This window comes from Sciurus carolinensis, chromosome 1 (genome assembly GCF_902686445.1).
Source record: "Sciurus carolinensis chromosome 1, mSciCar1.2, whole genome shotgun sequence".
Classification (NCBI taxonomy): Eukaryota; Metazoa; Chordata; class Mammalia; order Rodentia; family Sciuridae; genus Sciurus; species Sciurus carolinensis.
In genome coordinates, this window is record NC_062213.1 from 93,043,185 (window position 1) to 93,070,138 (window position 26,954).

A 26,954-nucleotide genomic window follows, 5' to 3' on the forward strand; every position below is an offset into this window, starting at 1 on the left:
GATGAAGCATCTGCTTCTTAAATATCTCATCTGCACCAAAGTGCAAGTTCCCTTGTTTCACATTTCCCACTCCACAGGACTCCTTGTCCACTTAAGGGGAAATTCCTCTTTGAACCACCAGCTGCTCCACAACCTATAAGCTCAGTCTGAGTTGGCACACTGGAGTCCAAGGTCAATGTCCTTAGAGAGGAACACATACAGGATATTTCAACTTGAAGTTCCAGATTCCATGGCTTCAGTGACCATGTGATAAAGGACTAAGATCGAACTTCATACTTTTCCAGTATTGGATTTAAATACTCTTCTTCTATTAGTTGGGCTATTGGTTGCCTGTCCTTCAAAATGGGAATAATATCTACCTCAGAAGTTTCTTGAAAGATTTAGAAGAAAGAATATTTGCAAAGTACCTGGGACAAAAACCAAACCTAGTTTAATATTGGCCTGGAGAGACCAATTTCCGTTCTTTTTTCTCATTTAGGTATTGTGAGAGGGGTCAACAAGTGGCCACACATTGCACTCATCTTGGTTTGACACCTGTCACTCCCTCAGCTTTCTGAAAGATCCAAGGAGAAAAGGTCAGAGCACTCCATTATGGTTTCTCCCCCTCTTTCAACTATCCACCATCATCAGGTCCCACCACTGGTTCATGGTGCTCAAGCCCTTAGTCAGAACCCTGTTCAGACCTTTGACTTCTGAGGGCAGAACTAAGGAAACTCAGCTGAGCTGGGAGGGGAACCAAGAAAGCCTAGAATCAAGCAGCTCGTGATACTATAATCAGCCCATCTCTGGTATAAAAACTAGGGCCAAAGACAAGAGGCAGAGGCTGCAAGGAACCACAGACTCCCAGGCAAGAAAGAAGTACTCATACACCATGGTACAGGGTATACTGGGTCCTCCAGCAATTAGATGTAGGGATGGAATGGGAAGTCCTCAGTTCAGACCTCTGGGCCAGACAACATCATGGGAGGTCATCAGACAGAGCCTGACTTGCACATGGAGTCACCATCAGGAGCGTATGTACTCTGGATCTCCCTGTGTTGAGTACCCAAGGGAATGGGGGAAAGGGCCAAGATTCTTCATGCCAAGAGGTGTACATTCTCATTGGCATTGGCCTTCCCCAGTCCCATGACCCTTCTGAGAGACATGACTCCAATCCAGGACAGACTGTGGCAGGGGACCAGGTGATTTTCAAATGTTGCAAATGTGCAAAAGCCCATTTCCAAACCTTCATGATCTTGACAGGCTCCAGAAATGGGTGACTGAAAAGAGAGATTTGGGCAGAATCATAGAGTTTCAACAGTCAGGGATAAGTGTGGACCAGGAACATGGAAGAGGAACGGTCAATTCAGGCAGATATAGATGTGACTGAGCAAAAAGGAGGCTGATAGGTGCCCATCAACAGATCAATGGATAAAGAAAATGTGGTACATGTACACAATTAAGTTTTTACTCAGCCATAAAGAACAGTAAGATTATGGTATTTGCTGGTAAATGGATGGAACTGGAGAACTTCAAGCCAGACCCAGAAAGTCAAGGGTCAAATGCTTTCTCTCATGTGGGGAAGTTAGACCAAAAAAAGGAAAAGGGGCATGTCACATGAAAATGGAAGACAGATTAGTGAAATAGAAGAAGGGGATTGAGAGGGAGGGAGGAAGGAAGGTCAGGAAAAAGGAAGAATAATGGAATTAATCTGACCAAATTTTCCTATTTACATATATGAATAACCACAGTGAATTTCACCTTTATATATATCCATATCACTAATTTTTTTAAAAATATAAATACAGAGAAGAAAGGTCAGTAGAGTAAAGGAAATGGAACAGGGTATGGAGAAAGGGAGAAAAAGTACTAGGAACTGAATTGAAGCAAATTGTATTCCATGCTTATATAATTATGCCAGAATGGGCTCCAATATTATGTATAACTAAAATGAACAAATAAGAAAATTGTACTGAACATGTACAGACTTATTTTCCTCCTCATTATTCTTTAATAGAGTAAAATGACTATTTACAAGGTATTTATATTGTATTAAGTATTGTAAGTAATAAGGAGACGATTTACAGTATAGGAAAGGAGTGCATAGGTTCTATGCAAATATTACTTCTTTTTATATAAGCAACTTATGTCCTCAGCTTTTTGGATCCTTGAGGGTGCTGGAACCAATTCACCACTGGTACTGAATGCCAACTGTACTCTGTAAAATACCAATTGCTTTCAAAACTGGAGATAAAGACATTGCTGGTGGGACTGTAAATTGGTGCAACCACTCTGGAAAGCAGTATGGAGATTCTTCAGAAAACTTGGAATGAAACCACCATGTGACCCAATTATCCCACTCCTTGGCATATACCCAAAAGACTTAAAATCAGCATACTAGTAACATGGTCACATCAATGTTTATAGCAGCTCAATTCACAATAGCTAAACTATGCAACCAACCTAGGTGCCTTTCAACAGATGAATGGATAAAGAAAATTTGGTATATATATACACAATGGAATATTACCCAACCATGAAGAAGAATGAAATTATGGCATTTGCTGATAAATGGATGGAACTGGAGACTATCATGCTAAGTGAAATAAGTCAATCCCCAAAAACCAAAGGCCAGATGTTCTCTCTGATATGTGGATGTTAACACACAGTAAGGAGGGAGGGAAGAATAAAAAAGTTCATTGGATTAGACAAAGGGTAATGAAACGAAGGGAGGGGTTGGGAATAGGGTAGACAGTAGAATGAATCAGAAATAACTTTCCTATGTTCATGTATGAATATTTGACCAGTGTAACTCCACATCGTGTACAACCACAAGAATGGGAAGTTATACTCCATGTATGTATAATATGTTAAAATACATTCTTTTTGGATAACCAAAAAGAACAAATAGAGGTAAGTAAATAAGATTGGAGATAAGGCAAACTGATAGTTTTTAATATAATTTTTAATATTATGTTAGGCCATTTGCTAATAAACCTGTCTGACTCTCAAAAACAAAAGAGGAGCTGACCTTAGATTTGGGGCAGCGGGGCTGCAGCAGGCTGAGGGTCAGGAGCAGAGGCTGGAGAGGGCTGTCCTCATGACGCTGTTTGAATCTCTTGTATCAGAGGTCGGATGCAAGCTTCACAACCACAGCTGTCCCCGAGCGGAGTGAGGGAACATTACCCACCCATTCTACCAAGTGACCCCTTCCTGGGCCAGGAGCAGAGTTGAAGCAGTTTTGTTAAGAGTGCAACCCCAGTCTGTGGGGTCCAGGGTCATTCTCCCAGAAAGAGAAAATTGAGAAGGGTCTGAAATGATATGGCTTCCTTTTCCCAGTCTACAGGAAGAAGGGTTTGCAGGAGATTGAGGCTTAAGTCCAGGTTAGCACAGATATTCAGGAATGCAACTCTGGCCCAGGTGTATAATGTATACTAGAAACTCTCCCAACACACACACACACACTCAGCTCCAGAAAAACCCTACACAAGGAAAGGAAGGAAAACCTGGAAAGGAAGTCATGCTGCCTCCCTCAATCCCAATTCAGCATGCAGAACCCATCTTAACACCCTCCGCTGGAGCAAAGTCAGCACTTCTTCACAGTCCCCACACCTGGACCTGGGGTCTCAGAATGACACCAGTGACACAGCAGATGTGGTGAGACTTTGCCACATGCAGAGTCAGGCAAGGTTCTCTTTGGGAAGGCTTCCGAAAGAGAGGGGTCAAAAGCCACATCAATGACAGGAAGAACCCTGGCTTGATGGCATGGTAGTCCTGAGTGTGAGGGCAGCTTGGGAAGGTGGCAGAAGAAGTGGCAGGGTCATATGTGCCCAAAGAGGTAGAGATATGACCACCAGGTCAGGCTAATGCAGACCAGCAACATCTTGAGCTGGATGGAAATCAGAGGAAGTAGGTATCTGCCGGTGTCAGGTTCGGAGTGCAGGTGTCTCGCTAGTGCTGGATTCTCCTCCTTCCTCCAACTAAGTGATCTTCACGGCCTGGCCTGGTCTCTGAACCTCACTATAGATACTAGTGCAAGGCTCCTTTCCTTCCAGATGTTTTTCATCAACATCCTGGGAATACAAGAAAGAGAGTTCTTAGAGCAGCTTGAGGATAGAGTGGCCCCAGAGGGACCAGCAGACAGGTGATGCCCATTAACATGAAAAACTTAAGCCAGGCATGGTGGAGCACACCCGTGGTCCCAAGACTTGGGAGGCTGAGGCAGGAGGATTGCAGGTTCTAGACCAGCCTCAGCAAATTAGTGAAACTATGCCTCAAAATAAAAATTTTTAAAAGGCTGGTGGTGGGGGATGGGTACTAGGGTTGAACCCAGAGGTGCTTTACCACTAAGCCACATCCCCAGTCCTTTTTATTTTTTATTTTGAGACAAGGTCTCACTACATTGCTTAGGGCCTCACTAAGTGCTGAGGTTAACCTCCCACTTATGCTCCTGCTGCTCAGTCTCCCAAGTCACAGGCATGTGCCACCACACCCAGCAAAGAAAACACAACTTTTTTTTTTTTTTTTTTTCAGTACTGGGAATTGAACCCAGGGCCTTGGGCACACTCGACCACTGAGTTACATGCCAGTTCATAAATTTTCTTAATTAATATTTTCAACCAAAAAAAAAAAAAAAAGACAGGGCCGGGGAGATAGCTCAGTTGGTAGAGCACTTGCCTCGCAAACACAAAGCCCTGGGTTCAATCCCCAGCACCACAAAAAAAAAAAAAAAAAAAAAGACGTAAAAAGAAAAGAAAAAAACACAGGGTGATAGAACAACAGGTGCCTGGGTTTGGGTAGCCCAGGGCTAGGTGCTGTAAGACCTATGAGTGTCCAGGCAGGTCACCACTCACAGTTCTCACCTTCTGCTTGCCCTTCAGAGATTCCGGTTCCACCAGCTGTGCATAGTAGACTCCATCGTCCTTGACCCCCGGGTCCTCCGGCAATCCTGCATCCAAATCATGACAGACTGGAGCTTGATTCTGTGCCAGGGAAACCTCTAACCCTGCACACACACACACACACGCTGCCAGGAACCCAAGGACATCATAGTTACACCCACCATCCTCTCTACAGGGGCCACTTCCTGCCAGTAAAATGCAGAAGGAAGGAAGTCCAGGATCCAATGGGAGAGGGGAAGAAATCTGAACCCAGAAAAGAAAGTGCAACCTGCCTCTTTCCATCTCCATCTTCTTCTTCTTTTTCTTCTTCTTACATATGTTCCAAAGGAACACTCCAACTCCCAGGATGAAAAACACAGCCAGGAGGGCCCCTACAACGCCTCGCATGCGGCTAGCTGTGAGCTCTCCATCTGAGAGAGAGTTAAGAAAATAAGAGAGTTACGAAGGATAGAGTGAAAGAGAAGCTGATATACCATTGCCAAGGGGAGATAGAAAGTGCAGATGTCAGAGGGGCCTAGTTGAGGATGAGAAGGTTGAGCATGACAGGTTCATGCAATTAGCCAGGGGCCCAGTTCCTTCGTGGTGCTGGGGAGACTGTGATGGACAAGGCTGAATGGGGGGGGGGGGTGGAGGCACTGGGGGGTCTGTGAACAAGCTCATCACCCAGGAAAAACTCTCAATCACAAGGAAAGAATCTCACTGTAATAGAGGTTTAACCCTGTACGAGGTCTTCAGCGAGGACCTCCCAAGGACATGCTCAGTCCACTGAGTCATGGGGGAGCAGCAGGAGTTTCACAGATATTCAGTGTGGAGTGAGCACTGCAGCAGGGGAGGGACAGGACAGGAGGCAGCTGCAGGTGAGGAAGGCCGGGGGAGGCAGCAGCTGGATCCAGGAGGATTTTGTGGGGCATGTTGTTCTGAACTTAATCTTGTGGGAAGTGGGAGGGGACATGACAAGGGATGATGATTGACACTGACAAGTCAGATTCCTCCAGCAGCCCCTGGAGGGAGATTTAGAGGGGACAGGGGTGCACACAGGCCCAAGGCATTCATATTGCACCTATTGGGAGCAAACGCTGCCCACAACTGGGCTTGAGACATGCATAAACAGGGGAAAAGGATGTGTCCATGCCCTCATGGTGTTCCACTCATGGAAGATTCAAATACACGTGTGGATCTTTAACTCAGGAGGGATGGACGAGGACAGCTCCTCAGAAGAGGCTCATCCTTAAAGGCCAACAATGGCTTCACACTTTCGGAAACTTCAGCAAGCAGTTGTGTATGCCGTGTGTGAAGGAAGCCAACATCAGGGGCAGAGGATCTTCCAAGCCCTGAATCCTAATCCAGGGACTAACAGGAGGTCGGCTGCCAGACATGGACAGACAAAGGCCACATTCTGATCTGGACATGGTGGTGAACGGGGTGGGCAGATCCTGGAAGGCTGCTCCTGGGACAAGTGCAAAGGGCATGGAAGTGAGAGATACTTAAAGGCAGATGTGAGCTGGCTGTGACTCCACACTTCTGGGTTGGAGTGACCATGTAAAGGCGGCAAACAGAGCAGAGAAGAAACCAGGAACCCTCAGACGCCAGTGCCACCTGAGCTCCTGCAGGATGCCCCTCCCCTCCTGCAGGTTGCACTCACCTTGGCTACAGATGTCAACAAGGTCTACGGTGGCATTTTTCTGGCCCACTGGATTGCTGACGACACAGGTGAGGCTGACATTGGGCTGGCTCAGAGGCAGGCTCACGGCCAGGGTCCCGGGATCGGTGGATCCTGGTGTCCCTCTCTGCTCTAGCTCCGTGGGGAGGCCCTTGCTGCCCCAGGTTACATTCAGCACATCTAAAGCCCCTGTGGCCCCACACTCCAGAGTGACATTGCACCAGCTGGGTGTGATAGACACTGATGTGGCCCGGATCTGGGCAGGGGGCACAGGATCTGAGGAAGAAGGGGACAAAAGAGAGAGCCTCACACATGCCACACATTCTACCCCTTATCTCACTGAAGCATAGGCAACTCCCCACAAAGCTAAATACTGAGCAAGTGACAGCCACTTTGCAAGCCTCCTGTGATTTCACTGGATAAGCAAGTCTTCACATTCTTTTTTCCCACGAGAAAATGATGGCTGAATCCCACTTTCCAGAGACCATTATTTCTAGAAAACAGGGGTCTTTTGGAAGGGGAGGAAGGGTGAGACATAAGAGCAAGTTTGGGGCCAGGGTCCTTTGCCCTGGGTCTTCAGTTGAGACAATGCCTGGGACTTCATGGCCCTCCTGTGCTCTGGGAGGACAGAGACAAGCTCGATGCTCAGAAGGTGACACTGTGGGAGATACAGTGGCTTAAATAGAGACTGACAACTCTGCAGATAGTTAGAACTGACACTGAATATCTGGTCCAGACTGGAAGAGTCAGATTCACAGGCTAGTCTTGGAAATCCCAGAGACCTACAAGTCTAATCCACTCTCTCCACAGCAGGGTCTTCCCTGTGCAGAGAGGGGCTGGAAGGAATCCAAGAGTTGGCAAATGAATTTCCTAACATGAGCAGCATCATAAACCTTCTCCCACCCTATCAAGGCTCACAGAGCAGGATTTGCGGAGTCCTGTGTAAGGGAGGCTGGCCTCTCACTGGCCACTCACTGCAAGGATTGCAGACGGTGAACTAGATCCATGATTCCAAATGTGGTAGAAGCATCATGTCCCCTCTGAGTCCACATCTTTATCCTCAGAACCTGTGAAAATGCTAGGTTCTGAGAAAAAGAGCTGAGCTTTACATAGGACTATCTGAATAATCCCAGAGTAATCACAAGGATCCTTAAAAGTGGAAGAAGAAGCCAGGCATCGTGGCACACACCTGCCATCCCAGCAGCTCAGGAGGCTGAGACAGGAGGATTGCAAGTTCAAAGCCAGCTTCAGTCACTTAGTGAGACCCTAAGCAACTTAGTGAGACCCTGTCTCAAAAATATAAAAAAATTTAAAAGGGCTGGGGATGTGGCCCAGTGGTTAAGCACCCCAGGGTTCAATTCCTGATACAAAAAAAAGAAGTGGAAGAAGGAAGGCAAAGAGCAGGTGTGAGGGATGCAATGCAAGAGAGACTCCATCCTCCCTTTCTAATTTAGGTAGAGGAAGAGACCACAAGTCAAGGGATGCTGGCAGCCTCTGGCAGGTGGGAAAGGCAAGAAAATGGATTTCCCCCTGAATCCCACAGAACAAAATGCAACTCTGTCCACACTTGGATTTTAGCCCAAGACAATCATGTCTGATTTCTGACCTGTAGCATATTAAGAACACAAATTTGTGTTGTTTTAAACCACAATTATGCATTGTTAAAACAGCAAAGGAAAACTAATATACAAAAGTTGTAAATTTAGTCTTATAAAGAACTGTAAATGTTACTGTAAAAATTGCCAAATTTCCATATGTCTCCCAAAACACAGCTGTGATTTTTCTCCCTGGTATACAATCTCAGCTCTACTGTTTGTGATGAATATCTAATGTGTGGATACCTGAAGAGAATCCTGTAACATGTGGTCAAAGAGACTCCTAGACTCAAAAGAAGGAGGTAGGCCATGGAATTAGGGTGAGGGTGTCACTTACCATAAACATCAAGGTGAAAAACTAGTTTAATTAGTCTTCCTTTAGGAAATGTGACCTGGGCCCAGTACTGCCCACTGTCCTGTGAGGTCAAATTGTGAATCCTCAGGGAAGTCATGTTGGGCACCTGGACCCTCTGCTTGTACTTGTCCTCAAGGCCGAACCATTGTGGGTCTTCTTTCCCATTCCGGATTCTCAGCAGTAGTATAGACTGTGACTCAGGGCCATAACCCCAGGAGCTCTCCTCTACCCTGGTATGTTCTCCTGGCTCTGGGATCGCATGCAACAAGACAGAACCTCCTCGGATTGCCTTCAGAGAAGTGTGGGTTCTAAATTCTTTAATCCCAGAACCATGAGCTCCAGAACTCTTGGCTAAAGAGCAGCAGGCACCTAGGACATCGGGAAAGAGAACATGGATGTTTCCTTAAAGAGAACAAATGAAACAAAAATTTTCTTCTTAACCAATCCATCCAGGACCTTTCCTTGATCTAGGGAGGCAGCCTTGTACAGTGAATTGGACCCAACTCTGGGATCAAGTCTAGTTCTACTGAAGTGCATTTCTGGGTGTTTTCTTCACTGGACCAACCTTCAGTTTCCTTATCTGTCTTGCAATGAGGATATGAACTAAAAGAGACTGTAAATTGAAAGCTCCTAGCACATTGTCTGGCACATGCTAAGTGTGTAAGTCTAGGAGGTGGTTCCTAAAATGTCTCCCAGTGACCCCCTCCTAGTGTTCACACCTGTGTGTCATCCTAGCCCCAAAGCGTGTGCACCTGGAGACTGGTTTCTGCTAGCAAAAGTGATGGTGTGTCACTCAATACAACCATTTTACGCCAGACCATGGTTTCCTCCTGGCTCCCTCATGCTCCCTCTCCTCCACCCTCTCTCCTGCTCACTCTGATCCAGCCAGCTGCCATGCCCACGTGGCAGAGTCCCGAGGGCAGCCCCAGGCCAGTAGCCTGTGAGGAACTGAGGCCTTCCAGCCAGCAGCCACAGGGAACTGCATTTACTGTGATGAGCTCGAAGCGAAGCTTCCCAGTGGAGCCTCGAGGTGGGGACACCCCAGAAACACCTTGATCTCATTCTGTAAGACCCTGGGCCCGAAGAGCCAGTCCTGTAGCCAGGTGCTGACCCCAGAACCTGAGAGACAAAGCTTGAATGCAATCATTGATGGGGCAACAGGTTACTCAACATAATTAACACATTCATTGAAAGTGCTTCCCCTTCCCCTTCCTCTGCAAAGTCTATTAGTCAGATTGTATTGGTCGTGATGTGGACTCCATTATAAATCTCTGAGACTTAGGACAGGGAAATTCACATCTCATTCACATTCCGTAGGAGCCACTGAGGGAGGAGTCGCGCTAAACATAGGTGTGAACTCTGCCACCCTGAAGCTGAGCCTGGGAAGCCCACAGCGTCCTCTCAGCCTCCTAAGGTCCCACAGCAGGGGAGGGAGACAGGAGAGTCACACCTGTTTTCTCCCTGCAGCAGTGCAAGGTAACCAATCTGTTTTCAGGTTTTGTGACCAGATGATGCTAGGGACTGAAAATGTGGAGGAGCAAATGGAATGCTTGGGAATACACGTCCCTGCCACCAAGGGAGAACTTCCCTGAACAGTCCCTGGAGCCTCCACCAGCCTTCCTCAGTGTCTGTCCCCTGCACAGTCCTGAGCAGTAGGCACGGTGGCCTCCACCCTGCCTCTTTCAACCCTGCTGCTCCCATCAGGCACAGTCCCAGTGAACCTGGGGAGTCTCTCTTCCTCCTGGGGACCAGGTAGGACTGAACCCACTAGGAGAAAGTGCATCACAACCATCTTGTCCTTGAGGAAAGACAATTCCTGCTTCCAGAAGCCCAGGCTCCACCTGGGTGTGCCACACCAAGTCCTCTCCCCAAATTGGTATATTCCCCCTCGTGTGAGGTCTCTCACTCCTAAGTGTCTATAATATCCCAAGGCTACGTACGCCATGTTTGCCTTGCCACTCATCCACTCGTGGGCACTCGGGTGGCTTCCACATCCTAGCTGTTGGGAACAGCGCTGCAGTGAACATGGCAATGCAGACACGCCCTCCACACGCCAGTTTCAATTGCTTTGGCCCAGAAATGGGGAGGTGGCTCATATGGGAGTTTTGGTTTTAGTTTTTGAGGACCCTCCATTTCTTCAAAACAACTACACTAATTTACATTCCCACCAACAGAGTCTGAGGGTCCCCTTTCCTGCCTATCTTAGCCAGTCCTCATTATCATTCATCATTGTAATAAAATTCATGCTAACAGATGTGAGCAACATTTCTGTGTTTTAAATTCTCATTTCCCTGATGATTAGAGATGTTGAGGATTTTTTTGTAGATCTATTGGCTATTCGTTTCTCTTCTTTGAGAAAGATCTGTCCAAATCTTTTAATCAAGTCACTTGTGTCCTTGCTATTGAGTTATTTAAGTTCTTTATACATTTTGGATATTGGCCTCATATCCGTTGTGTGACTTGCAAATATTCTCTCCCAAGACATGGGTTGTCTCTTCACTCTGTTACTTCCTTTGCTGTGCAGAAGTTTTTTAATTGATGCAATTCTGTCAATTTTTGCTTTTGGTGTCTGTGCTTTGAGAATCCTATCACCCAAGTTCATGGAAAGTTTTCCTTTATATTTTCTTCTAGAGGCCTTATACTTCCAAGTCTTATGATTAAGTCTTTCATCCATTTTTGCATGAGAGGTGAGACAGGGTGGAATTTCATTCCTCTGCATGTGGATATCCCATTTTCCCATATATGTTTACTGAAGACACTGTCATTCCCCATAATATGTTCTTAGCACATCTGTGCAACATCACATCAATTGACTGTAAACACTTGGGTTGATTTACAGAATTTCTTCTTTTTCCATTGCTCAATGTGTCTGCTTTTATGCAAGTACCCTACTGTTTTGATTACAAGAACACTGTATTTTGAAATCAGGGCGTGTGACACATCAGTTTTGTTCTTTTTGCTTTTGTTATTTGGGGTCTTTTCTGATTCCAAGTGAATTTAGATCTTTTTCTATTTCTGTGAAAAATGTCATTGGAATTTTGATATGAATTCCATTAAATCAATTAGTTTATTTTACCCAGTAACCAAAATGTTGTTTCATGAGGTCAAAGATACCAAGAGTTTTTAATATTCATTGCTTTCATATCTTGTTTGAAAGGATAACTCTCACTGCAAAAGTACATTTCTCATTTTTTCTAGTTTTCCAAGTTCTTTTTGTGGGTTCAATACTTACATTTAGTTTTTGATCAACCTAAAATTATTTTGGTATCAGTTAGGTTACACAGCTGGATGGTATAAAAGTGTGGTTATAAGATTGGACTTTACATCAGTGAAATCTGAGTTTAGTCTGGGTCCCCCATCTCCTGGTTGTGTGAACTTGAACACTTACTTAACCTCTCTGGCTTAAGCTTTTCATCTATGAAATGGAAGTAATGGTGCTTACTTCACTGAATTGTTCTTTGGGTTTAAGCAGAGAAAAACTTTTGCCACGGTATTCAATAACTGTGCTATTAACATTCGCTGGTGTCATTATCACCATGAGCATTACTGGCCCAGCACACCAGGGTCAGAACCAGACAGTCCCAGTTCCCAGACTGGCATTCCTTCCTCCTCCAGCTGCTCCTCTCAGGGTCTCCTCCTGAGTCCAGGGATGGGATACAGGATTCAGACAGCCTTGGGTTCAGTCTCCTGGGTGCCTGTAGCTGTCAAGGTTCAGCCAGAGCTTTCCTGTTTACAAAAGCTGGAGTTTAAAAGGAAATTCATTGCTAAGCAGCCACCATTACAAAGAAGCACAGGACACCTGTGCAGCCAGGAGAAGTGGAGAGGGAAGGACTTGTTAGCCCAAGCTTGAACTAAGATTTTCAATTTTATATGATTAACTCTGGTTGCCCAACTTCCCCTTTCTTGAGTTGCTCCGTAATACAAAAGTATTATATGCTATGTTGAAAACGGTTATCCAAGTTGTGGAGTTTTTAAGTGAAAGCAAAGCGTGCCCCACCCCAAGGAAAGCACTAGCAATGACATGTACCCAGAAATACGCCAGCTGTGTGAGGCCAGGTGTCTATTCATAAGTGCCTCTCAACCTTCCCTCTGCCAGAGGTGTCACTGATTCTCCCTTTGAACAGATTTTGACATCCTATGGTCCCCTCATTAATTAATGAGCAAAATAAAAGTATCCTTTAGCACTTTGGGCATCCACCTCAATCAGAGTTAAACACATTTAATGTGTAATTTTGGGTGTTGAAATCAGGCCATACGCCACAACTTCCCTCTTTCTAAAAACTGTGTTTCAAGTCACTTTTTCTGGGTGAAGCTGCAGACCTTGATAGCTGAGAGGAACCAAAGTCTCCCAGAACTAGAAGCTGAGAACCAGAATAGGGCCTTGTGGACCTAGATTAGAAGCCAGGATGCAGCCAGAGTTGCAGGAGGGAGCATAGGACCAGAGAGACCAGAGAGTGCACTAGTGAGAATCCACAGGTTCCACCAGGACCAGTGTACCGGGTGGACCATTCCACCAAGACCCCTGATTACAGTCAGTCAGCCTTCTATTTCTCATCCCTGCCTTAAATTCCTTCCTACTCACCCCTGGGAGACAGCAGTGAGCATGCCTCCTCTCTCCCTGTCAGGGGAACTACCATGAAGTTCCTTCTTGCAAAGCCTGGTGCAGTATTGCTTTCTCTGTACATGGGACAGCAAGTACTTGCTGGGTGTCAGTACAATCGTGGTCAGTAAATTGAACTGATCTATTTAATGCAGTACCAGAGAAACAGCCCGTTATCCAATGGGGGAAACATGGCAATGGGATGCTCTGACAGACATTATTTCAGACCATCCGAAGGGATTTTATGAGATAATTGTGGTCACAACAATGTCTGTGTTCCCTGCCAGCATTGTAAGAGGAGCCATTCAGAGAGATCTAGTGTTTTATGCTGAACAGGCACTTCCAAGGTCTGGCAGAGGTTTTATTAGCTGCTTCTAAAGGGCACAGCTGCAACATGGCCTCCTGAGCAAGGTTTGCAGACCGCATTTGCACAGGATGTGAGGAGGGAGATGTCCTTGGGCAGGAGATCTGAGGACACCAGCCTTGAGGCAGAGAAGACAAAAGGACAGGTGGAGGAGGCTGAGGAGCAGGATTCCTTCCCTCCCCTGGGGGTTGAAGAGGTGACCACAGGAACGGCCAGGGTCTCCTCTCTCAAGGAGTCCTAAGTAGGCTCACCAGCTGTGACTCCCTCTCAGGACACAGGTCAGGATGAGAAAGACAGAGCTAAGGCCTTGCAGTGGCCATAGAAAAGTCCTGTCAGAGTGGGAGCACTGAAAGTCACACTTGGAGGGTCTTCAGAGGTGATCTGTCTAAGCCCCTCCTGTTAGAGAGGAGGGGGTTCCCCAGGGGAGTGGACTTTTGTCCTAGGTAGCACAGGGCAGAGCCAGGCCTGAGTCCAGGATGCTGCCCACCTGCTCTCCCCATCTCCCTGCCCTTCCTGGGAGCTCTGCCCCTCCCTGCACTGATGTCTGATCCTCCAGGACCTGAGCAGCTGCTGGAGTCTCATCCTGCAACGGCCCTCCCCTGCGGGGGACAGGAGTACTTGGAGTGGCTAGCCAAGGGTTGGACAGCCAGCCTGGCCAGTCTCCCACTTCCTGCAAGAGGGCACCACAAATACAGAAGAGGTTCAGCCTCAGCCTGTGGGGAGGATCCGCCCCTGAGGCTGAACGGTGGGCATGTCAGCTAGGGTGAAGGGAGACAGAGAAGGGAGGCAGCAGGAGCTCTCTGCCCTACAGACGACTCCCCCTGAAGAAGGAAGAGAAGCCATGGCGCACACAGGAGTTCGAACTTCATCCTACGAAGTTTAAGACGCAACCATGGGTGTAAAACATTGTTCCTCTGTGTGTCCTATCCCTGTCACCATGCTCCCCAGCCACCAGCAGCTCCCCTCAACTCATGCACGAAGCCCTAACTGCCTTCCTTGATACCCTCTGCACCGTCTCTGTGCCTCTGCCTGGGTCCCATAGTGACCCAGACCCTTCTCTGGCTCCCTGCCCACACACAGGGCTCGAAATTCAGTAAATGCTGTTGCTATCAAGGTTGGGGGTCCCCACCAGTCCAGGACCACCCCCACCGCAGCCACCATTGTCTCTGAGAAATTCCAGTGTGAAGCAAGCTGTCCTCAGGTCCCCCTTCCCTTCCCCACTTCCCCTTCCAAGTCACATGCAGGTAGGGCTTGCGATCTGAACCATGATACGGGAAGTTCTTCATCACCACCCTCACTATCACTCTCTCCCCCAAGCAAGGGTTGCTGAGCAGGGGACAATCCAGAACCCAAAGAAAACCGCAACTGTGGAGCTTCAGGCTTTCAGAAAAGATGCAGAGCAATTTAGGGGTGATGCTCCTCCCCAGAACAGCCTCTGACCAAACTCCTCTGCAAGGTGCTTTGTCTCACTCAGATCCACGGAGGTCAGGCCTACAGAACAACCAGTGTTAACCTTCCCAGTTCTTGTGTGACCTTGACCTTGAGAGAATCACTTTATTCCTCTGGATTCGGATTCCTTATCCCTAAAATGAGAAATTCTAAGTTTGTTCTCTCTCTCTCTGTCTCTTTCTCTCTCTGTCCCGCTCACCTCCCTCTCCTTCTTTCCTTTCATCTTCCTTTCTTTCCTTTTCTTTCTTCCCTCCTTTTTTTTCTTTCCTTTTGTAATTTTCCAATCCCAATGCCTATGAGGAAACACTATACAATTTAACACACTTCTTCATTTAAATAACATTGTAAAAATGGGAAAAGTCTGCACTTTGCTGTTCACAAAATGTTGCCCATTTATAAGCACCATGCACTAAATGATTATGGTGCTGGGGCTCCAAACAGTTGCCCATTTAAAGTGGGGGCCCAACCCCTTACAATTGCAAAGTTCACTGTTCACTGAATATTTCCTATTTCACAAGTGGTCTCTAATCCATTAAATTTCATATAATTCCTTGCAAGCTCATTTAATAGCTGGGGGGTACCATAACAGTAAAAGTTTTCACCAACTTATCCAGAAGAACTGAAATCAGCAAACTATAGTGGTATGTGAATTTCAATGTTTATAGGTAATACAGTTGACAATAGCTAAGTCATGAAATGAGCCAAGGTGTTGATCAACAGATGAATAAATATAAAAAATGTGATAGGGTTGGGGTTGTGACTCAGTGGTAGATTACTTGCCTAGCATGTGTGAGGCACTGGGTTCAATTCTCAGCACTACATATAAATAAATGAATAAAATAAAGGTCTATCAACATCCAAAAAAATTTTTTTTAATAAAAAATGTGATAAACCCATGATTTTATTCAGTCATAAAGAATAAAATTATGTTATTTGCAGGAACTGGAGAACATCATACTAAGTGAAATAAACCAGATTTAGAAAGTCAGAGGTTGATATTTTCTCTCACATGTGGAAGTTAGAGATTAAAAAATATTTTTTTAAATGAAGTATCTCACGAAGTAAAAGAAAGATGCTAGAGGAAAGTTTGGGGGTCAATGGGGAGGGAAGAGGGGAGGTAAAGGGGAAGGATAGGATAACAAAATCAACCAAATTATGTCATATGCATGTATAAATACACCCAGATGAATTTCACTTTAATGTATAATTAGAATACATTGATATATTAAAATATACACATAAATAAGTAGAAAGAAGACCAGAAGAGTAGATAAAGTTGGAAGAGCGGGAGGGAGGACAGAAAGGAGACGTACTGCAGAATTAATTGGAACAAATTATGTTATATTCATATATGACTATGTTACAATGAACCCCACTAATAAGTTATAATTATAATAAATAAACATTTTTAAAGTTTTCACCAAAATTCAATTCAGCCGGTCACGTTATTTTTATTAGCTTTTATTTGCTTTCTTTATACATACAAACATAACATTCTATCATGTCATAAATGTGATATATGGCTCACATGGCTCATAGTCACTATCAGTAGTTTTTTTCAGTTCCCTTTCTGTTCAACTGCTCATCCTCCCTTCACCCCTTGCATATTTTCCTGCACAATTTCACCTCCTGTAGCCTGTGTTAGCGCCACTATTTTTCTTCCACATGTTCAACCATAAACCTGTGGGTGTGTGGAGAGGCTGCTTGTCTTTTTATTAAATAAGGATTTCACGGTGTTCAGTTCCTGGATCTAGCTGATGAATCCATGCATCTTACCTCATGGAACTGGAAATTCTTCTCAGAATACCCTTAATATTCCATGGCGCAGGTGCTCCAGATACTACTTAGTTTGTTCAGTCTTGCCTCAATTGAAGGGCACCTCCTCTGTTTTTCCAGGGTTTTGCCAGGAACGGTGATGAGATAAACAAGGTTTCATCTGAGGTCTCTGGGGCCCAGGAGCATTTCAGGGTGGAGAGAAGAAGCCCAGCCCACAGGAGCTTCCTCCAACTCAGACAGCAGGGTTCCAGCTGCGCCCCCTCCGCAGAAGAGCTGCAGAGGCCCCAGGACCCTCGGAGGTGCTGCCTCCTCACCCCTCTCCCAGGGAACAGGCTTCTGGTCTCTCTGTCCCTCTCCCCAGGCAGCTCCAGCCTCTCCCTGTTCCTGCAGCACAGGCGTCCTCAGCTCCCTGACAAAGGTCCCCTCATGCAGCCAAGGCTGCCCTGGTCCAGGGTCCCCAGTTCCTCACCACAAAAGGCCATTTCGCTCTTTCCTTTCATCCTGGGGCTCTACCAAACACACCGCATTTGTAAATGACAACAGCGCAGCTTTCTCCTTTTGTTTCCCAAAGGCATCAGAGTCTCAGAGCCCTCCCAGGACAGAAGGGTCCAGTTCTCCCAGCACCCTCGACTGCCCTCCCTTCCAGGGAGCCCGGCCACTCACAGAGAAGGTTAATGACTCTCAGGAGCCTGGTGGTCCAGCAGAGATAGTAGTCTTGTGAGCAGTGTCCCATCCCGGCTGCCTGCCGGCCTCTTCAGCTGCAGAGGAAACATCAGAAAGGGGAACCCAGCAAGAGAGGAGGAGCCTCCCTACTTGAAGGCAGAGCTACGCGTCAGTATCGGAAAGCCCACCAGAGTTTGCAAAGGCATTCTCATTTGCTATAGATAATTGCAGAATAAATGTACAAACAAAGGGACTCTGGGCGGAAATCTGGGTTTCTGGCATCCTGTTGGCAAGCCCCCCCCTGCAGACAGAGCCAGCTTGTCATTCTCATGCAAACACACCTGCCCCACACCACCTAGGCTAACAGCTCTGCCCAAACAGCCCTGATCACCAATGCCAGCCTGTGGCCAGGTACAGAAGTCTCCTCTTACAAGCAAGCCTGAGCTACGCTCTCCTTAGTTCCTCTCCACCTATCCCACTCAATAACTCACATTTCTTCTCTGATATTCCAAGAACTTCAACTGTCAGTTGCCTAAGGAAGAAACTGTGTTCAAAAAAAAAAAAAAAAAAAAAGCAGTAATAAAAAGTGGCAACTGCCACATCTCCAATGCAAATATTTGCAGTTAGTTTTGACTGGTGAGCTCCTATTCATGCTAGTCCTCTCTATGTGCTCAGGCAAAGACAGGCTCTTCCCTCTGTGTCAGTGCACCTCACAGCATCCAAGAGCTCCTCTTCCTTTCATACTTAGAGGTCTGCTATAAGAAAATCTTTGGGAACTGTTTAGATTTGTGTGAGGGAATGGGAAGAGAGCCTACAGAGGGAAATAGGCAAGTAGCTGGAAGATAGGATCACAGGAATCAGCCAATAAATATTCCAACTGACAGGGTGCCAGGAACTTTTCCAAACACCATATTTGATATTCTCAATGACCCAGCCATCCTATGCTAAGGTACACTATGGTACACAAAGACACAGACCAGCCACTTGTGTTAGTTTATTAAACACTGCATGGTGCTGTTAATACTTTAGGGAGTTAAAAGAAAGTTGCAGAACAGCAACAGCCATAGTGGCACATGCCTATATTCCCAGTGACTCAGGAGACTGAGGCAGGAGGATTCCAAGTACAAGGCCTGCTGGGCAACTTAGCAAGACCCTGTCTCAAAATAAAAAAATAAAAATAAAAAGAGCTAGGGATGTAACTCAGTTATAGAGAGCCCCTGGGTTCAATCCCCAGTACCACAAGAAAAAAATAAAACAACAAAGAACCCTGCAGAAGAGTTTGCTTGCCACCAAGAGCCAAATAGAAGAGAAACAGAGATCAGGGATATGGAGGGCCCAGGGAAAACAAGAGATATAAGAGATAATCTTGAAAGCAGGCACACCCAGGAATTGATGGGAATTATTAGGAAGGTTCTGGGCCTCTGTGAGACATGATGGGAGGTCATGTCCATGTTCTTTGAGTATCTAAGGGCAAGACACCCCAGCTGAGAGTTGGGTTATATGAAAAATAGATTTACTACATATCTACTATCTGTCAAAGGCTTTACATGTGTTATTTCAGTTAATTCACATTACATGTTGAAGTAAATCCTCAAAACTGTATTATCTGAGCATTACAGGCACGTTATAAAGGAGTATCCTGAATGTCCAAAGAGACTAAAAACTTGTTCAAGGTCATAATTTGAGTAAGGGTCAAGGATCTCAGAAACTGTCAAAATCAGCCCAGCCAAGGACGAGCCCCCAGGAGGGAAAGGGAGTGAAAGTTCGGAGAAGTTAAGTCAGGACACTCAGATCCTAAGGGAATCCAGGGTTGCTGTTTCCTGGAGTCGGAGAAGGTTAGGTGCCCAGGCACATGGAAGGTTACAGGAGAAGCTCTGCCCTGTGCCCTTTTCCCTGGCCTTCCTGCTTGGGTGAAAGAGAAGAGCCGCAGCCCAGCCCTGTAAGGGGTGCAGTGGAGCATCCAGCAGCTCTGCACCCGTGCTGGGCTGTCTTCCCTCTCCCTCTCTAACCCTATTACTATTTGATGGTGAAAGAAAATGTGTGTGTGATCTTTTTCATCAAAAATAAATAGAACAGGGCCGGAGTTGTGGCTCAGTGGTAGAGTGTTTGCCTGGCATGTGTGAAGCCCTGGGTTTGATCCTCAGCATCACACATAAATAAATATATATAAATAAATAAATAAATGTCCATTGACAACTAAAAAACAATTTAAAAAATAAAAATAAACAGAACATAAATAAATAAAATAAATAAAACATCAGATCATAACAAGAGAGTGGGTGGGGTAGTTTCAAAGTCTCATTCATGGAGAAGTATGCAAATTCTGAACAACTTCAGCCATAATTGGGAAATAATGAATAATTCAATGTCTATGTTAAAATGTGAAGAGTAGAAAATATCAAATACCAGCCTGGCATGGGGGTGCATGCCTGTAATCCCAGAGATTCCGGAGGCTGAGGCAGGAGGATCATGAGTTCAAAGTCAGCTTCAGCAAAAGAGAGGTACTAAGCAACTCAGTGAGATCCTGTCTCTAAATAAAATACAAAATAGGGCTGGGGATGTGGCTCAGTATTCAAGTGTGCCTGAGTTCAATCCCCACTACCAAAAGAAAAAAGAGAAAATATCAAATACCTTCAAAACTTTTCTCTTCCATGAAAAAAATAAAATTGTTTACTCATTAGGGAACTTTTTCAGAACTCTGGAAGTTAGCCAATGGTTTGAAGTAACAGAAAGAGTATTATTAAAGGAAAGTAGCTGAAACTCAATAAGAACAAGGAATCCTATAGTGTTTTTAAAAGTCTTGAAAAATAGCACACTGTACTTATGGTGATAATCAATAGCATGAGAGGTGCAAGAGAGACCCTTTCAAACCTCATTCCCAATTAAATGTCATGATCTGAACTCAGTAACAAGGAAGTTGACACGACAGAACTTGGTACTCTCCCACTGCAGTCTTATCCAATAATTTGTCAACTTGTCAAAAGCAATTGCATACAGTCATTTAATGTCCTGGCTGGGGAAGTGGATAAGTTAATGGAACAATATACTAATTAGGGTCTTTAAAACTAGGGCTGAACATAGTGACTCATACCTATAATCCCAGCTACTCGGGAGGCTGAGATGGGAGGATGGCAAGTTCAAGGCCAGCCTGGGCAACTTAGTGAGACTCTGTCCCAAAAATTTGTTTAAATAAAAATAAAAACAGTAGGCTGGGATGTAACTCAGCAGTAGAGTGCCCCTAGATTCAACCCCTAGTACCACAAAAAAAAGAAAAGAAAAGAAAACCTTGGGAACAAAATGTCCATACAGGCCTTGACATTTTTTTTTCTTTTTTCTTTTTTTAATTAGAGCTTTGTAGTTATACATACTAGTTGGGTTGATACTGACAAACCCTTACATGCATGGAAATCAATTTCAGTCCATGATTTCCCCCTTTCCCTTCCCATCCTCTCTCTCCTCTCCCCTTTTCCTTCATATTTGATTGGTTCTTTATGTTATCCTATCATTCCTCCCCTTCCCAATATTTTATTCTAGTTTCCTCATACGAGAGAAAACATTTGACCTTTGAGTTTCTGAATTTGGCTTCTTTCACTTAGTATGATGTTAGCCAACCTCAATCCCCTCCCCCTACACTCAGTGAACCCTAAACAGGGCTGTGCCTCTAGTTGCAAGCTTCACCCGGACGTGCAAAGACTGCTGGCCTGAGATGCCTTGACTGGTCTTCTAGATGGGCGGGAGACCTTCACCAGCTAAGAGCCATGGCCTTCTCCCTGAGACAGTGAATACAGTCCTCCACCGGAACCTCACAGTCTGCTTTCACAAGGTCTTTTCCTCTTAGTCTTAACCATTCTGTCCACGGTCCCAACTGCATTTCCTTTTAAACCTGGAGAAACCCCCACTGGTGGAGAGAATGCTCTGCTTTATGCTTGTGCCCCAGGCCCACCCAGAGCTCCCACCCGACCTCGGCGACAGTGACACTCACACCCCAGCCACATAGAGAGAAGCCTTTCTGCTGGGCTCCCTTGAGTTCTGGAGCATTTCATTTTAGAGTAGTGGAAGACCAGATACAGACTTCCTGAGTGGTTCTTTTCTCTACAGTTCTCAGCATCTCTCACTATGCAGTGTGGGTGGGCAGACCTAACACGAGTACAACCTTTTTCTACCCCAGGGCCACTGCTACTCTACCCCAGGAAACAGTGTGACTCTGCAGACTTCAATCTATAGCCCCCAGAATGTGTCTACATACCACTGTAGTTCTTCCTGATTGGACCCCTCCTAATGTATCATATATGCTCAAGAACAAGACCAGCAGCTTTCAGTTCAACTATCTATGTAACCTGGACAAATTTCTATTTAGCAAATATTCACTGAACACCCCTGTGCCTTTAATAGCCCCACCAGGAGCTTTTCACTGGGAAAATAATTCCTTAATTATGGGAGTCCATCCCATCCCCTATAGACCTCAGAAGAACACCCCATCATCCTCCACCCTACCCACCAGCTCCCCGCCGCCCCAAAGTAAGATCCTTCCCTGCCAGCCCCTGTCAGATGTCTGCTGACTCTTCCAGATAAAGCTCAGATGACCCAGGAAGATGGCCCAGTCTTCCACACACAAATTTAGTTGCTCAGGGCTCTGAGCTCCCTTAGCACTCTTAGTGCGGTATAGGTCATCTGTGATACAACCATGTGCACTGAACTCAGACCCTCTCTTCTGATGCAGGACCAGCTCTGTGACCTGGTGAATCCAGGAGGCCCTCAATGTAGGCTGGTGCAAACGCAGGATCTGTTGCTCACCCCAGTCCCCACTCTGCCTCTGAAGACTTGGGAGTGTAACATGTGCTTGAGAATAAGATAGCAGATTTCAGATAAGCTAAATGTACAGCCTGGACAGGTTTCTGTTCAGCAAATATTTACTAAGCACATCTGTGCCTTGATACCAGCTGGGCCTTTCTATCTGGTCCTGATCACCATCTGCTGCAGTCTGGAACCCTGAGGCAGCTGCATGGCAACACAACCTTAGTATCACTTCCTCTGACATACACCCTAGCCCACCTCCATAAAGTGAGGGTGGCTATAAGGCAGGTCCAAGATGGCTATAGTTAGGTTCCTTCACTAAGACTTCTATCCAGCAGATTTTAGTACATAGCCAAGGTCATAAGAACCCTGATTCAGCATATATACTGAAAGTCATAAATATTTGCTTGAAGGCATGCACTCTTATGTAACCTATTAGCAATGTGTCTTCTTTGACCTGAATATTTCAAAAGGCCTATGAAAAGACAGGGGCTAGGGCTGCTGCTACCTCCAAATAAAGCATGTCTACTATGCCAATTGTGCCTCACATCTTCTTTCACCTGCTGGGATCCTGAATCTGTTTCCCAGGGTCTGAGCCTCAGCCTGACAGTGCTTCATCTGTTTAAGACCCAGGCAAGGCTCCATCGCAGGACTGAGCCCAAAGACAAAGTCTAGGGTCTGTCATCTTGATTTCCAGAGTAGACTTGCCAGACATGTGGTTTACTTCTTAAATTCATTTATTTCTATCAGCAACAAAAGATGAGCTAGAGGAAAGAAATAACTCAAATTGTGAAATGATTCTAGTCAGGCCCAAAAATAAATATGAGATAAGAGTTATAAACCCACAGGTTACCTAGATCCACTTCTGCTCCCACCTATCTCTCAGGTGTGAGCTCCTGCTGCCCACTGGGTACCAATGTGCAGGTAACCATTTGACAGCTGGCTTTTCTGGATGGGGGAAAGAAAATATTTCTGGTATTTTCTAATTTCTGTGGTATAAATTCGCCTACTATGGCTGATTTCAAACTACCAACATCATGAAACTGAACACAGAATTGGGAAAAAATGCACAAAACCAGCCCACAAACCACATTCAGCTGGCTCCAGCACTCATTGTCTGGAGGCAAGTCTAATGTTTCAATACATAGGACACATTTTACACACAGCATGTCCCCTAAACACCAGCCAACTACCTCATGAGGGAAAAAAGACAATGTATACCAAAGTGGGAGGAAAACTTGCTGAGAGATGGAATGATTCTCTCCAATATAGCAGCACCCTAAGGTATTCACAAGAATGATTTTAAATGCATTTGATTTCCACCTTAAAATCTAACTCTTCCTTTCAATAACCATAGATGAGGTTTAGTTAATGCATACTCATCCTCCACTAAGCAATACCAAGCTAGAGTCTACTAAGCTACCAAGTGAGGTCTCCACCATCTACCTCCCCACAAGAAAGCACAGATGACATTTCCTTTGGGATCTCAGCATGCTGGGAGGCCTACTTTGGAATCCTGATAAGCACTGATTCTACTCCTGCTTCTAAGCTGTGTAAGATTTGCTGGTCCTCAGTGGCCTCTTCTGCAAACTGAGGTTAGACCTCATTTGCAGGTATGCTAACCAGACTAAATAGACATGGTAAACAAGCAGAGAGTACAGTACAATATAGAACAGTGCTGCATTTCCTTAAGACTCCATCACAGGATGGGGTCCAAAGATGGAGTTCAGTGTCAGTCATCTTCATTTCCAGAGTGGACTCACCAGACATGTGGTTTATTTCTCAAATTCATTTATTTGCCATCAGCAACAAGAGATAGAGGAAAGATACAACAACCCAAATTGTGAAATAATTCTACTTCCCCTCCTTCCATTCCACCAGGGACAGACAAGGATTGAACCAAAATGAGGCAATGTCCCCGCTTAGTGGATGTACTCAGAATTGCCCAAAAGGAACAGCCAGGTGAGACCCTATCTCAAAATGAAAATGAATTTTAAAAATGAATAAAAAGAGTTAGGGAATATTTCTCAGTGGTAAAGTACTCCTGGGTTAAATCTCCAACACCCTAAAGAAGAAAGACCTCATGAAGTATCTGTTGTCTTTCACCTTGTTCTTGACCCTCTAGTCCCCCTTTCCCAGATTCTGATAAATGTCACCTTTCTACACCAAAATAGACATGAAGAGCAAAGGAATAATGCTAAGTGAGATAAGCCAATCTCAAAAAACCAAAGGAAGAATGATCTCGCTGATAAGTGGATGATGATACATAATGGTGCGTGGGAGGGGTTAGTTTTAGGGTTAGAGTTAGGGTTAGGGAGGGGGGCAAGAATGGGGGAAGGAAGGACTGTATAGAGGGAAAAGAGGGATGGGAGGGGTGGGGGGAAGGGAAAAAATAACAGAATGAATCAAACAACATTACCCTATGTAAATTTATGATTACACAAATGGTATGCCTTTATGCCATGTACAAACAGAGAAACAACATGTATTCCATTTGTTTACAATTAAAAAAAAAGAGCAAAGGAATAAAATAGAAGACACAGAGACAAACCCACAAACCTATAGCTATCTGATATTTGAAAAAGGTGCCAAAAATATATTTGGAGAAAAGATAGCCCTTTTAATAAATAGTGCTAGGAAAACTGGACAGCTATATGTAGAAAAATGAAATTAGACCCCTATCTTTCACCCCACACAACATTCAAACTGAAATGGCTCAGTCTTAGGAGGTAGACCAGAAACCTTGCAACTGCTTGAAGAAAACAGGGTCAACACTCCATCATAATGTGCTGGTACCACCCTCCTTAACAAGACCCCCAAAGCACAAGAAATAAAATAACAACAATCAATAAGTGGGGTGTCATTAAACTAAAAAGTCTCTGCACAGCTAAGGAAATAAGAGTGTGAAGAGAGAGCCTACAGAATGGGAGAAAATCTTGGCCAGCTATTCCTCCAATAAGGGATTAATATCCAGAATATACAAAGAACTCAAAAAAAAACTAACACACACACAGACAAAAAAAAAAAAAAAAAACAAATAACCCAAACAATAAATGGGCAAAAGAACTAAACAGAAAATTCTCAATAGAAGCAGCACAAAAGACCGATAAATATATGAAAAAGTGTTCAACATCTCTAGCAATCAGGGAAATGCAAATCGAAACTACACTTCAGACTTCATCTCACTCCAGTCAGAATGGCAATGATTAAGAATACAAACAACAATAAATGCTGGCAACGTGATGGGGAGAAAGCTACACTTGTACATTGGTGGTGGAACCAGTATAATCATTCTGGAAAGTAGTTTGGCAATTCCTCAAAAAACTAGGGATGGAACCACCATATGACCCAGCTATCCCACTCCTGGGTAATATCTGAAAAGATCTAAAATCAGCATACTACAGCAACACAATCACATCAATGTTTATAGCAGCACAATTCACAACAGCTAATTTCTAGCACCAACCCAGATGCCCATCAAAAGATGAATGGATTAACAGATTGTGAGATACACACACACACACAGGAGTTCTACTAAGCCATTAAAAATAATGAAGTTGCCTGGGTATGGTGGCGCATGCCTGTAATCCCAGCAGTTTAGGAGGTGGAGGCAGGAGGTATGCCAGTTCAAAGCCAGTCTCAGCAATTTAGCAAGGCCCTAAGCAACTTAGCGAGACCCCATCTCAAACTTAAAAATAAAAAGGACTAGGAATGTGGCTCAGTAGTAAAATGCCCCTGGGTTCAATCCCCAGGACCAAAAAAAAAAAAAAAAAATGAAATTATGATATTTTCTGGCAAATGAGTGGAAATGGAGAACATCGTGCTAAGTGACCCAAAGGTCAAATGTTTTCTCACATATGTGGAAGTTAGAATAAAATAAAGGGAAGGGGAAGGAATAATAGGATAACATACAGAACCAATCAAATATGAATTAATAGATGAGCGAAAGGAAGTCTAGTAGAGTAGAGGAAGGAGAATGGGAGAGGTAAGGGAGGAGGGGAAGGAAAAGAGGGAAACCTTGAACTGAAATCAATTTCCATCCATGTAAGAGTTTGTCAGGATGAACCCAACTACTATGTATAACCACAAAGCTCTAATTTAAAAAAAAAAAAAAAAAAAAAGATGAATTGTGAAAGAAAAATAAATAAATCTCACTTTTCTAACTTCTGCACTCCTCAGTAGTACCTGCATGGCCACATCTTCTCAGCCCTCTTTTCAGGAATGCTTCCTAATTTCCCCCAAGACCCTTCATATCTGAAAAGGAGATTCTCAAAAATCTATCATCCATACTTTAAGTCCAAACCTCCAGGTTTTTACAATATTTAACAACAGACTCCTGCTGTTAATCTTGGCAAAGTCAAGAATTAGATTAAAAAAAAATAGAATCCCAAGCCTATGATAAAAGACTTATTATATTGACATTTTATATAGTTCATATTTTATATAACTTTATATTTTTATAATGTATAAAATATTAATATATTATTACATATTGTAACATCATATAATTCCTAAGAGAGTATCCTTCTCAGGGGACAGTACTGGACCTGCAAACCAAGATTCTGTCTTCCCACAATGGGATCTTCTCCCAGCAGCAAAGAGAATAGTTGGACATAGACCCTGAGACACAAGGGTGCTGGGACTATTTCTGCACATTCAGGAACACCCCGAAACTCGTTGACACAACTGAAAATACCTGTCTTCAGGGCGGCTTGCTCACGACTCTGATCCTGGGACTGGACTCTTGCTGATCAGCAGTGCTTCTGTGCTGCCCAGTGCCTTTCAGGCAAGAAAACCCTCCCTGGATGCCGGTGCCGC

At 44.7% G+C, this 26,954-nt stretch overlaps 1 protein-coding gene across 1 annotated transcript; it reads right to left on the reverse strand.

The window, feature by feature from the left end:
- Positions 1-2,913: 2,913 nt before the first annotated feature.
- LOC124977219 (CD48 antigen-like) lies at positions 2,914-26,954 on the reverse strand. The gene is made up of 7 exons (XM_047540672.1): positions 26,833-26,954; positions 17,343-17,437; positions 8,473-8,859; positions 6,523-6,816; positions 5,153-5,290; positions 4,842-4,927; positions 2,914-4,052 (listed from the first exon to the last, which is right to left on the reverse strand). The coding sequence occupies exons 2-7, from the start codon at positions 17,410-17,412 to the stop codon at positions 3,960-3,962; spliced, it is 1,068 nt and encodes a 355-aa protein (XP_047396628.1). The 5' UTR covers positions 17,413-17,437; positions 26,833-26,954; the 3' UTR covers positions 2,914-3,959.

What these genes read in the sequence shown, in the direction of transcription:
- LOC124977219 (XM_047540672.1), bottom strand. Translation starts at nt 17,412, where the DNA reads ATGGGACACTGCTCACAAGACTACTATCTCTGCTGGACCACCAGGCTC. An exon ending in GAGAGTCATTAACCTTCTCT is followed by an intron (nt 8,860 to 17,342) that starts GTGAGTGGCCGG and finishes CCGATGTCCTAG; the next exon opens with GTGCCTGCTGCTCTTTAGCC. An exon ending in GAAGATGGAGATGGAAAGAG is followed by an intron (nt 4,928 to 5,152) that starts GCAGGTTGCACT and finishes ATTTGGATGCAG; the next exon opens with GATTGCCGGAGGACCCGGGG.